Source organism: Chiroxiphia lanceolata, chromosome 7 (assembly GCF_009829145.1).
Source record: "Chiroxiphia lanceolata isolate bChiLan1 chromosome 7, bChiLan1.pri, whole genome shotgun sequence".
Taxonomy (NCBI): Eukaryota; Metazoa; Chordata; class Aves; order Passeriformes; family Pipridae; genus Chiroxiphia; species Chiroxiphia lanceolata.
In genome coordinates this window covers 38,358,593-38,371,333 of record NC_045643.1, presented here as the reverse complement: position 1 = coordinate 38,371,333, position 12,741 = coordinate 38,358,593, and the positions used below count along the sequence as shown (strand labels likewise).

General features: G+C 38.2%; 1 protein-coding gene across 1 annotated transcript in view; it reads left to right on the top strand.

Moving 5' to 3' along the window:
- NEB (nebulin) overlaps nt 1-12,741 on the top strand; it is a 100,992-nt gene that overhangs the window by 53,564 nt on the left and 34,687 nt on the right. Inside the window, exons 78-100 of the mRNA XM_032694029.1 lie at nt 8-112; nt 508-612; nt 1,505-1,612; nt 1,696-1,809; nt 2,777-2,974; nt 3,992-4,096; nt 4,691-4,795; nt 4,876-4,980; nt 5,459-5,566; nt 6,240-6,353; nt 6,769-6,966; nt 7,737-7,841; nt 8,112-8,216; nt 8,462-8,569; nt 8,828-8,935; nt 9,273-9,380; nt 9,972-10,076; nt 10,167-10,271; nt 10,423-10,521; nt 10,770-10,880; nt 11,037-11,141; nt 11,335-11,439; nt 11,717-11,821. Of these exons, the coding sequence (XP_032549920.1) occupies nt 8-112; nt 508-612; nt 1,505-1,612; nt 1,696-1,809; nt 2,777-2,974; nt 3,992-4,096; nt 4,691-4,795; nt 4,876-4,980; nt 5,459-5,566; nt 6,240-6,353; nt 6,769-6,966; nt 7,737-7,841; nt 8,112-8,216; nt 8,462-8,569; nt 8,828-8,935; nt 9,273-9,380; nt 9,972-10,076; nt 10,167-10,271; nt 10,423-10,521; nt 10,770-10,880; nt 11,037-11,141; nt 11,335-11,439; nt 11,717-11,821 (2,634 nt within the window). The remainder of the gene's footprint in view (nt 1-7; nt 113-507; nt 613-1,504; nt 1,613-1,695; nt 1,810-2,776; nt 2,975-3,991; nt 4,097-4,690; nt 4,796-4,875; nt 4,981-5,458; nt 5,567-6,239; nt 6,354-6,768; nt 6,967-7,736; nt 7,842-8,111; nt 8,217-8,461; nt 8,570-8,827; nt 8,936-9,272; nt 9,381-9,971; nt 10,077-10,166; nt 10,272-10,422; nt 10,522-10,769; nt 10,881-11,036; nt 11,142-11,334; nt 11,440-11,716; nt 11,822-12,741) is intronic.

The following is a 12,741-nucleotide window of genomic DNA, read 5'->3' as shown; positions in this document are numbered from 1 at the left end:
TTTGCAGAGATCATACACCAAAGAAGCCCTGGATAACTTTTCCAAATACACCAGTGTGGTTGACACTCCTGACATTGTGTTGGCGAAGATGAACTCTGTCAACCAGAGTGATGTATGGACTGTTTCTTATAATAGAAGCTTATATACAAGAATTAGTAGATGATTTAATTGCTTTTGCTAAATTATCCTATGTTTAGCCCTATATGTGTGTGTGAAAATGCTGCTTCATTAACAATGGGCTTTACTGGGATAAATAAATTTAGTAAGAAGTGATAGAAATGAACAACAAAATATTCTAGCCAAAATAACTTAGCATTTTTCTGTAGAAGGATATAGCATGTGACCAATTTAGACTTTACATAGGTTTTGCTTATGGTAGTTAAAAAATTGAGTCTTGTTCTCAGGATATGCATAAGAGAAAATTAATGTCTACTTCCAATAGTTGGACTTGTTGGAATGACGTATTTCTCCTGTGGATTTTACACTGTGTTTGTTTTCTTTTTGTAGCTAAAATACAAAGAAACCTTTAACCTCGAGAAAGGCCAATATATCGGGTCTGACGATACTCCTGCGCTGCACCACGCCAAGGACATGTCCTTACTCCACAGTGAGGTAGGATCCCAAAGATGTCCACCTCATCCCTGATTTCTTTGTTTGGAAAGCAGCAGAATGTGGAGTGGACTTCAGGAAACTGTTCTACTCCTGTTTCTGTCAGAGGTCTACTGGGTGGCACTGGGAAAGTTATTTAATTTCCAGGTTTGGATCACTGGAATCAGGATAATTTCTTTCCTTTTTGAACTGATCTTAAAGCACAACTGGGTGGTCTTTGGAAGTAGGAATAGTAGTAGTAGAGTTTGTGGGACAAAACCAATTTATAATTCCATCCAATAATCTCTTCCTTGGCTACTGATGAAATTCACAGTTATTTTTTTTATAAGAAAGGAAAATTGTAGATTACTTACATTATTAAAGAGTTAACTTTTGAGTAGTTTCACTGATTTTAATAGGAAACCTCTGTTTTTTGAAAATATAAATGACCACTCATTCATACAGGTAGAAACTTCATAATTCAATCTGAAGGTAAATATATTTAATATTTAGCATAAAAAGATGCATTAGAAAAGTGCCACTGACACAGTTAATGTTTCTATAATAAACACCAATATTACTTACAGATTTTTCTCAATTTTGATCACATATCTATAAAATTATCAATCTCAGTTCTATACTGCGCTTTTAAACAAGAGTTCATATCTACACTTTGGATATGTTTGTTACTCTTCTGGATATAAATATAATAAAGAAAGCAGAAATCAGCTCACATTTGTGCTCAGGTACAGAACACTTACTCTGCTTGCCTTACACTGAATAAGTGTTCAAAATGAATGTTAATTTATTTTCTTGGGAACCACTCCATCAAAATAATCACATTCCATGTGTGTTTCTTGGAAGGTATAATTGATTTATTTTTTTTTTTAACAAAACCTCTATGTGCTTTGTCTAGAAACTTTATAAAAAGGCTTGGGAGCTCAGCAAGCCCATTGGATACACTCTGGATGAGAAGTACGTGCCTCTCGTTGGAGCCAAACACGCAAACGATATCAACAGTGAGGTCAGCAATTCTCCATCCTTTCCCTTTTTTCCCCATCTTTCTGTTAGAATGAACATTAAAACTCCCTCGTGAATATTTTGCAGCGCAAATACAAGGAAATATATGAGAAGCTGAAAGGCCATTACCTGGCTGGGAAGGAAATTGGGGATTTCCCTGCTGTCGTTCACTCCCTGGAATTCCAGAAAATGAGGAGCGCGGTAAGGAGAGAATTACTGGAGCAGATCATCTTCCACTGTCTTTATTTCCCTATTTATTTCACTCATGAAATTGCTTATTTCATTATTCAAACATAAATCCTGCAATGCTTAATAGAATTATAGAATCACAGGATCATTAAGGTTGGAAAAGACCTCCAAGGTCAAGTTGGACTCATCAAGTCCGACCTCGACATCAATCCATGATAACATCAGTCAAAGTGATTCCAGCAAGTTTGTGTTTCCTGACTGGTTATTTTATATGTGGGTTAAATAATTGAAGTTGAAATGATTTAGGAGATTAAGGAGGGATTTGTTTAGTTATTAGACAATAATAGAATAGGAAAGGCAGAATAGAATAGGAAATGAAAGACGTAGAAAGACATGGAATGAGAAAAAAATAAAGACATAGAATAGGAAGAAAAAAAGACATGGAATGGGAAGAAAGAGATAGAATAGGAAAAAGAAGATTTCTGTTTCAGTTTAAGAATATGAGGAGTAAGAAATTGGGATTCTTTTGCTTTACAAATAAAAGTGTAGATTTTGAGTTGAAATAGGAATTTAAGAACTGGAAAAGTAAGTGCACATGTGGTGTTTTGCTGTTGTCACCACTGCACATACAGCAAGTTGTACAGGGCATAAAATCACTGTAATCTCAAATATTCTGTCTTTAATTAGATGAAAACCATGTTTGTAGCATAGGACTTTTTAAATCCTGAAGTCTTATTAATTTTCTCGCCAACTGTTAAAACTGCAAGTGAAGAAGAAGGTCATTCTTGTCTTTCCAGAACCTCATCAGAACAAATGGTGATTAACATCAAAGTTAAGATTTCATGCTGTTGAATCCCATGGGAGTTTAGCTACTAAATCCAGAAATCATATCTCAGATTATGCTGTGGCCTATTAGTCAAAGTTATGGAGAAAATAATTCTTATTTCCCCTCCCCCTTTCCCCAATCCTTCCTTTTTAGTTGGCCTACAGAAAGAATTATGAGGACACCAAGAAAAATGTCCATATTCCAAGTGACATGATGAACCACGTGCTGGCCAAGAAGTGCCAGCAAATCCTCAGTGACCTGGAATACCGAAGTTACTTCCATCAGTGGAATTGTTCCCCTGAAGAAAATGATGTTATTCACGCCAGAAGAGCCCAGGAGATTCTGAGTGATGTATGTTTATCATTTCTGTAAAATCATAGAATAACCTGAGCTGGAAGGGACCCACAAGGATCATCCAGTCCAACTCCTGGCCTTGCACAGGACACCCCAAAAATCCCGCCCTGTCCCAGACAGCGTTGTCCAAACACTTCTTGAACTTATTTGACATTACAGGGGTACTTTAAATGTCATTTTTTCCAAGGTGTTTAAATATGAAATACTTTCAAATATCTTCCATTGTATTTAAATATTAAATTAATAACTGTGGCTTTAGATTCTTAGTAGCACAGTAGCAACCACTGCAGTGATCCTTGGGTATTATAACTGGGAATGCTGTAATTAGCACAGGGGCCAGGCCAGCATCCACAGTCCTTCTGGATCCAGTGGGTCTGGAAAAAACTTCTCCTTGTTCATTTGGCATTGTGTGAGCTGAGGGAATGGTCTTTGAGCCATAACATGCTCTCATATTCCATGGTCAGCAGTGTCCCAGCTTGGGCCAATCCACTTCCCTAAGGAAATCTGATGGTGTGTTAGTTGCCTGGCTATTACTATGCAGAATTCTTGGATTTAATTCCCCTTGCAAATCCTGTGGGTAAAAATCCTTCAACAGAGCATGAGATGGTCTCTGTGCTCACATTTAAACTTCCAGATGGATTGGAATTCCTCAGGGATCCTGCTTCAGAGTCAGTGGTGGCCTTCTGTTTTGGATTTGCACGAGTCAAAGACACTGAATAGAGAAGAAACAAATACTAACTTTTTATCAGAGAATCCCAGACTGGTTGGGGTTGGAAGGGACCTCTGGAGATCATCCAATCCAACCCAGGTTCACCCAGAGCAGGTTGCACAGGATCATGACCAACTGGGATTCAAATGTCTCCAGAGGAGTCTCCACATCCTCTCTGGGCAGCCTGTCTCAGTGCTCCCTCAGCCTGACAATATTCTCAGGAATAATATTAGTTTTCTCCTTTGTTTTCTTCAAGCAGAAGGCAGATTTCTTCCTAACTTAATGTTCTTTTTACATCCACGTAGGCAGTGTATAAAGATGACTTGAACTGGCTGAAGGGAATTGGATGTTATGTCTGGGATACTCCACAAATCATACAGGCTAAGAAGTCCTATGACCTCCAGAGTCAAGTAAGTTTGTTTACCTTGAATAAGTTAAATATAATAATAGTAATAATAATAATAATAATAATAGTTAAATAATAATGATAAATATTTATAAGACTTGTTTTCTTATGATTCATTGAGATTGACACCTGTTCTAGTCCAGATCAGAAAGAAATATTTCCTATTACATCAGAAATATTTTGTTAAATCTGTGATAACACAGCTTTTGAGTTTTGTCTGTAGAGACATCACTTCTGATATTGAAGGAGCAGAATGGAGGGACAGCAAGGCTGTGGGTTTTATCAGTGAAAAGATACAACTTTTTTATTTCGGTATGGGCAAGATACCTCAGGGAGATATTTCTGTTGGGAAAATAGTGTTTCCTGCATTACTGGTTGTGCTCTTAACCCACCAGCAGTGTATAATTTTCACTGTTCCTCATTTCAGACTGGCTTTATATTAAGTATTTCTATTTTATGACCTGTCACTTTTAGAATTGGTCTTAACTGAGCTGTAATCCTGGGCTTCAGAACTGCTTTTGAAGGAAGCTGGCAGGGAATTCTCAGGTTGTTTTCAGCATTAATGAGTTTTTTGTTTGTTTGTTTGTTTTTTCCTTAGATAAAATACACATCTGCAGGAAAGGAGAACTTCCAGAACTTCAGTGTGGTCACAGACACCCCTGTCTATGTGACTGCTCTGCAGAGCGCTTTCAACGCCAGCGACGTGAGAACCCCCCCTTCTCCCACTCCCCATCTTCCTTCCAAGAACTGAAATAATTAACTACATCTGGCTTTCACTTCCAGGTGAAATACAAGGAAGAATTCCATAAAACTAAGGACAAGTACACCCCTGTGGCTGAAACAGTGGAGTCTGAAAGAGTTCAGAATTTGAAACATCTTTATAGCAATGTAAGTGTTTCTAAACGTCCTTTTTCCTCTTAAGGTGCTACTTTTATTTTGTTTGTTTGTTGGTTCCCTCTGTCTGAAGGTAAATATCCAAACAAGGAGCTTCTCAAAGCCAGTGATAACCCTCTGCACCACTTGACTGTGGAGAAGATGTTTTATTTCAGGCAGAGGGTTTATTTTCTAACTATAATTCTAGTCTTGTCAAAATATGTGCATTAGTAAATGGATTCCCTGAATAAAATTACACCTGGACAAAATCAAAACCTCGTAGGAGAACAAACATGAATAGTCAGAAAGCATTTGATCACCCTTTATGTGCCCTGTCAAGATTAAACTTGATATTAAGGAAGAGTTACAGGGTCTGAATAAAACCAAAAGGGCTTTTGATTCCTACTGAAGTTTCTGCTGATTTCTCTTGGTTGTTGGTTATTACTTAGGAAAAGAAATTTGCCACTCACACAGACTTTCTATTTGCCCACAGAATCTCTACAGGAAAGCCTGGGATAAAGTGAAGGCCACTGGATATGCCATACCCTCGGATTCCGTAGCCCTGGCACGTGCCAAGGAGCTGAAGCACAATGCCAGCATTGTAAGTGAATTAAATGCTTTATTTTTTATCAGGTCATCAGTTATAACAATGAAATCCTTCATACCTTGCATATACTGTAGGTATAAAAAACTTTTTTAATATTTCATTTATTTTCTCTTTTTAATTGGGATCTAATATGTATCTGTAGATAATTAGTTTTCTGTGATAATCATTTGGATAATTGTCCTTTGTGGCTTCTTGTCGTGAAAAAAAAGTCACATTTTATAGTAATCAAAACTATCTCTTGGAAATGTCTGGTCAGGGGTTTTTTAGTCTGAATTTCATGAGCATCCAGCTCAGAAAAACACCCAAAAAACTTCAAATAATACTTTACTAAGTAGAGAAGAACATCTTATGCTTTACTGAACTGAGGATTATGAGATCACTCCACGGATCTCTTTAAATGAAAGAGCTGGAACAATAATAAATAAATGCCTTATTCGACATCAATTTACTTTTAAAATCTTTTAGTCAGCTGTTATTTTTACAACATGATGGTTATGATGTGCTTCCTTTGCCATTTAAGATAAAACAGAAACCCCAGATTGTGCTTTAGAACCTTTCTTTGCTTGTTGGACTCAACTAAACATCTTGTTACTGATGACTTTTGTTCCAAAATTACAGTTGACTCGTTGGAGTCAGTTGTTTGTTGCATTTCTTTGCTCCTGCTCAGGTCAAATACCGTGAGGAATACGACAAGTTCAAAGCACTGTACACGATCCCCAAGGGGGTGGAGGATGATCCCAACACGGAACGGTGCCTCAGAGTTGGGAAGCTCAACATTGATGTAAGTGGTGGCTTGGGGTGTGTGTTCTCCTGATAAATCCATGCTTACCTCAGAAGAGGCTACTCAAAGAACCCACACTGATCCAGGTGTCCCATTTCCACATGTGTTTGGCAGTGGAATTGCTAAATTCTGGAATACACCTACGAATTTAAGCTCTTGGCTCAAATGTTACTTTGCTTGCACGGCCAAACCTTTAGTGTGAAGGTGGAACTACACATTCTGCCTCCTTTAAACTCACCAACAGAATGAAAATTACCCAAATCTTATTTTATCACCCTTGATAAAGTTCTGCAAATTATTTTTAGTGCAGGCAGGGTGTAAATTTGACCACAGATAAAGCGATAGCAATGATTTTCTTCAACTTTCCCAACAGTTTGTGCTCAGAATCATTAATAATTCTGCTCTAACCCCACAGAGACTGTACAAAGAGGCCTATGAGAAGACTAAAGCCAAGGTGCACATCGTCCCAGACATGATGGACATCATTGCTGCCAAGGATGCTCAGAAGAAGATCAGCGAGGTCGAGTACCGCACCCACCTCCACGACTGGATGTGCCTCCCCGACCTGCAGGTCAACACCCACGTCCGCATGGTCACCGACCAAGTCAGCGATGTGAGTTCACAAATCTCGTCTTCCTGGCTCGCCTTGCAAAAGATTCTTGGGTTTCTGCTCTGCTGGAAGAAATGATTCAACAGTTGGAGCGCTCCGAAGTGGCCACTCGACCCCGTTGTGCTGGTTTTGGAACACTTGGCAGTGAATGTGTAGTTGAGATGGGGCTTAGTTGCACTGAACCATAGAATCCCAGAATGGTTTGGGTTGGAAGGGACCTTAAAGTCCATCCATTCCCACCCCTGCCATGGGCAGGACCTTCCACTAGACCCTGTTGCTCCAACCTGGCCAAGACACTTCCAGAGATGGGGAGTCCACAACCTCTCTGGGCAATAATTGCAATAATTTCAACATTATCACTGTAGACATTGAGTCATGGCATTACAGTTCTACCAGCTCAGCCATCCCTGTCTGTAAATTGTCCTTTGTTTTATTGAATATGATGTGGAAACTTTGGAAGTCTGAGAAATTCCTGTTTGTGTGAAGCTTCTATGCACTGATCAGCCCAGGAGCAGACCTGGGATCTGTCAGTAAATCAGTGCCCAGTAGGACATGCAGGTAGTTTTTTTAAAAAATATTTGGATTTTTAATTTATTGGCCAAATTAAAGCGAGGAAGAAACATTATTTAAATTCCAAAATGAATTGTTTTGGTTTTTTCAAACAAAAAAGTTAAAGTACTGGAAACCTTAGCTGGCAGTTGTGTTTCAGACTAGCAATAAGTGACTAGATCCCAGTGGAATTCTTACAGATTTTCTCTGCTCTGACACTTTAGGTGATCTACAAGGATGATCTGAACTGGCTGAAAGGCATTGGCTGCTTTGTTTGGGACACCCCAGAAATCCTCCATGCCAAGCAGGCCTATGATCTCCGCAGTGATGTGAGTCAATACACTGATTTTGCTTCTTAGAAGATTTTTTTCACTCCATTGTAGCTTTATTCTGCTTCAGATGTAATCTGGAAAATGTTATATATCCTTCTCTACTGAAGTATTCATTAAATGACCAGCCATAATTTCAATATACTTTCTGTTTCAGTGCTGGTTCACTAATAGAATAGTTCAGTAATAAATAATGAACATAACAATAAAATAAATTCAATTACTAATGGTTACATTTACTAATTAGAGCTCTTGCATTTCTCTCTGCAGATTAAGTACAAATCTAAGGCAGAAAAGATGAAGAAGGACTTCACTGTGGTCACAGACACCCCTGTCTATGTCCAGAATGTCCTCAGTGCCTTGAATTTAAGTGAAGTAAGTGTTTGTGTCACCCCAATATTCCATATGCCACTACCTCACAAGTACTAGAAATGTGGCTTTTAATATATATATTTTTAATAATTTAATTTTAATCAATCATTGCTGGTTATCTGCAGCTCACTGTAGACACAATCACTAAAATCCTTAATGGCCTGAAGCCAAAAAACTTCCATCCAGGTTTAATTTCTTCATCCAAACAGTGAGGGAACACCACAACTAGGATTTTTTCTCTTTCCCAGGCTGTGTATCGTGGTGATTACGTGAAGAATGTTAAAGGCAAAATGATTTCTACTGATAAAACCATCGATTTGGAGCGGGCATATAATGCAAACAAGATACAGAGTGAGGTGAGCAGGAAACTTTGAGTTTCTCATACTAAAAAGCAAATTTTTTCTATGTTAATGTCTGGTTTTAGCTTTTCAGATGAAGCCACGTGACATTGCTCTAAAATGCAAGTAGGAATCCTTACTTACTTACAAGGATGTGTTTAATGCAGACCTGAGGGAAATCTTTTGCCAGTTGTGATCCAGAGGTCTCTGAGGCTGAGATTTTACCCTCAAATGTTCCACACATTTGTCACAAACTCTCTCTCCCTTCTCTTGCAGAATTTGTATCGCTGGGCTGGTGTGAATGCTCTGCCCACTGGCTACAGCCTTCCCACGGATACTCCCAACTTCCAGCATGCAAAACATGTCCAGCACATTGGCAGTGATGTAAGTCCTGGATTAAATCCTTCTGCACCATGGGAATGATCAATAGTCTCAGATAAAAGACTCTCAACTGGGGCAATTATTATCAAAATATAAATTGTCTCAGTAACGTGAAATAGATGCAAGAGAAATGTAATATAGTAAATGTAATATATATATAAATGTAATATATTATTAATCTTGGGCCATATGATAAAGGTATTTAACTCTGATATAGCTACATCTCACTTATTTCTCCCTAAAAATCTGGCTCTTTATGCAGCACAAACTGCTCTCAGAAGTGCAGTGTAAGTAGAACCACAATCAAATTTAGATTGTCTATGTTTTTTCCACTTTATAGCTGAAATATAAAGAAGCCTATGAACACATGAAAGCCAAAGGTTATACTCTGGGGCCTAAAGATGTTGGCTTTGAAACTGCAAGGAAAGTGAATCAAGTCATTAATGAGGTACAGTAAATATATGTGTTTGCTTTCAGTTGTATTTGTAGGGCCCAAAATATGAATGGGGGCAGTACATTGGCTGGGAAGTTGTTCTTTGAGGCTTGTAAGAGCAGTTTAGATAAATATCCATCAATAATGGCAAGGAATCATCAATACAGGGTAAAACTGTTATCATAATATAAAATTGCAGCCTAATTTTATTGGCCAATCTGCTGCTGTGTGGTTAAAGTTGAATAGAAATTATTAATATCTGCATGACATTGGGTCTCTATAGTTTTAGTTTTTATATGTATTTACTCCTTTGATCATTGGCTTTAATAGGATGAAAATTAAATATACATATTTACATGTTTTTAGGATTAGAACCTGAGATTCTCCAATAGTTATTTACTTTATAAAGATTAAAGGTGCTGCTGTTGAAAACAGTTGTGGAAAATCTTTGCCTGGTTAGAAAACAGCGTGTTTGTGTCAGGAGTGCTTCCGCTGTGCCAAACTGCTTTGCTGTTTCAGTGTTATAAAATGTGCTAAAACGCTTGAAACTGTGTTAGAATCTTATAAAACTTGTTAAAATGTAGTGTGTTGTCTCTTCTGCCACAGAGGCTCTACAGGGCAACGTACCACAAGACCAAGGACAAGATCCACACCACTCCAGACACCCCTGAAATCCGGCAAGTCCGAGCGACCCAGGAAGCCGTCAGCGATGTAGGTGCCTTCCCAACAGCACAAACAGAGAGAATTTAGATTATCCAGTGACCAAACATGTGAAATGCTGTTTTTCTCTTTGTCTTTCAGCTGATCTACAAGTCAGATTTCTTCAAGATGCAGGGCCACCTGATCTCCCTGCCCTACACCCCCCACGTGCTGCACTGTCGCTACGTTGGGGACATCACAAGTGACGTGAGTGACTCCTGCTCAGGTGTTGGAAAAACACTTATAAAACGTGTTTTATGCTTAAAGTGGGATTTTCCTTCTCTCATTTACATTCTGTTCTGTATTAAATGAGTGTGTTTAGGGGCTGGTTGACTGTTGATTTTTCTTTCTCTCACAGAATAAATACAAGGAGGACCTGAGGTGGTTGAAGGGCCTGGGTTGTTTCCTGTATGACACCCCTGACATGGTCCGTGCTCGTGAGCTCAAAAAGCTTTGGGTAAGAGTTTTTTTTTCTTCTGGAACCACCTATAACAACATTTGATTTATTTCTGTGCATTCAGGAAGGAAAATAGTTATTACCCATGAAAATGAGCAAAGACCTGTGACAGAATTTCTTGCCATGCAGCCAATTAGTTGTTTCAAAGCACTGCCAGCTTACACTAAAAATTTCCTTGACACTGTAAAATTTCTTTTCCTACCAGGAATAGTAAAAGCTACCTAAATAAAACTGGTTTTCCTTTCCAGTCTAATTACATATACACTGGTACTGCAAAGAAGATGTGGGCCAAATTCAACGTGGTGTTGGATACTCCTGGATACAGAGCAGTTCAGGAGCTAAAAACCCATTTAAGTGAAGTAAGTTCTATGTTATTTTTGCACAAGTTCATAGCTATAATTAACCTCTCCCTGTTGTTTTTTTTTTCTGTAATAGATGAAGTATTTTAATTGCAAAGCTGTTAAATGAACATGTGTAACAGAAGAAATAATTCATGGACCTGTCTTTTTTTCCAGCTGGTTTACAGAGCTGCAGGCAACGAGGTGAAGACAAAATACACTTCCATCCTGGACACACCTGACTTGATAAGAGCCAAGGAAGGACAAAAAATACAGAGCCAGGTGAAAAACTTATATTAATGAAAAAACAGTCAGGGAGTCCCTCTTAGCAAAATCTTTCCAGGCCATTTCAAATCAATGTAGAAAATTGTGTGGTTATGTCTACGTTTTGAATTTACAGACATTGTTTTCACAGTTAAAAAGTAGGATTCACTTGCAATGGATATTTTTTTAAATTATTTTCTCCTTGCTGCAGTACTTGTATGTGGAACTTGCCACGAAAGAGAGGCCCCACCATCATGCTGATAATCAGACTCAAGCCCTTACACATGCCAGGCAAGTCAAGGACATGATCAGCGAGGTAAGATACTGTTTTTTTGATTTGGTACCACTCTGCTGAACTCTTTAAAAGTTTTATTTCTAATTTTAGTAGTAATTTCAAGGCTCAAATCCGTTTTCCCTACATTTAGTTTTTTTCTGTCTTATGCCTAAGTTCCACATTTCCTTTGTAAGCTCTAATAAAATAAACCACTTTAAAAATACGTTTCTGTGTTTTATAAGATGCCTGTTTCTAAGTGCTTGTTTGCAGATTGGCAAAGATTGAAATTGTAACTCTTCCCTTCTGCTGTGTCTTTTAGAAAAAGTATAAAACCCAGTATGAGAAGATGAAGCACAAATACACCCCTGTCCCTGACACCCCAGTCCTGATCAGAGCCAAGAGGGCCTATCTGAATGCCAGTGATGTGAGTACTCAGGAGCACCTGTACTGCTGCTTTTCCTTGGATTCTTTCCACAAAAAACAGAAAATAATCAATAGGGAGCAAGAATTCAAAGCATAGACTATCCCAGTGTAGGTCATGAATGAGATCACTCCATTTGCATGTCCATTTCCATTTGATATTATGGAGATTATTAAGTTTTGACTTGATGTCACTGTAATTTTTTTTTCGATTATTATAATTCATTTTCATTTCCCACTGCACTGAATATTTTCATTTCCCACTGCACTGAACAAAGAAAAAATAGATTTAGAAAAATCTGCTTACACATGAAGTCTCCAAATAGTGCAGACTGGAGTGAAATGATTGATGCTGGAATCAGGATGGAATACCTTTTATCAGCTTTTTTCATCTCTTTTTGTGTTAGAAGTAAACTCCCCTGTCACTGAGAATGTGTTTATTTTTTAATTCAAGAGTGGATGACAGGCAAAAATTATCTGAGCTGCTGCACAGAAGGTTATTAAGGTGGAAATGATATTTTTTCCTTCAAGCATGGAACAGTTATTTGGGATTTAAGGCAATGGGCAGAGCATCATTTGGGAGATCTTTCCTATGTATTTCAGAACCAGCAGGATATGAAAGGACATGTGCTGGGCTGGGGTTTTTTTCCAGGGATTAATTAGTTTTAGTGCTTTCTTAGAAGTGATTTTAAAATAATTTAAAGGAGCATCCCAGCTCTTCTGCACGTCTCAGTTTCTCCTCTGAGAAAACCTTTCAGCCCAGACTGGGATGATCTTCCTGCTTTGTTCTAGATCAGGACATGGAAGAAAGGATAAGCAGTTTTTAATGCCAAAAGTGGCACTTGTGTCCTGTGAAACAGGGACCTTTTTTTCCAGTCTGAAAGTGAACTGAGTGAAATTCTCTCAAATTTCCACTGTAAGTTT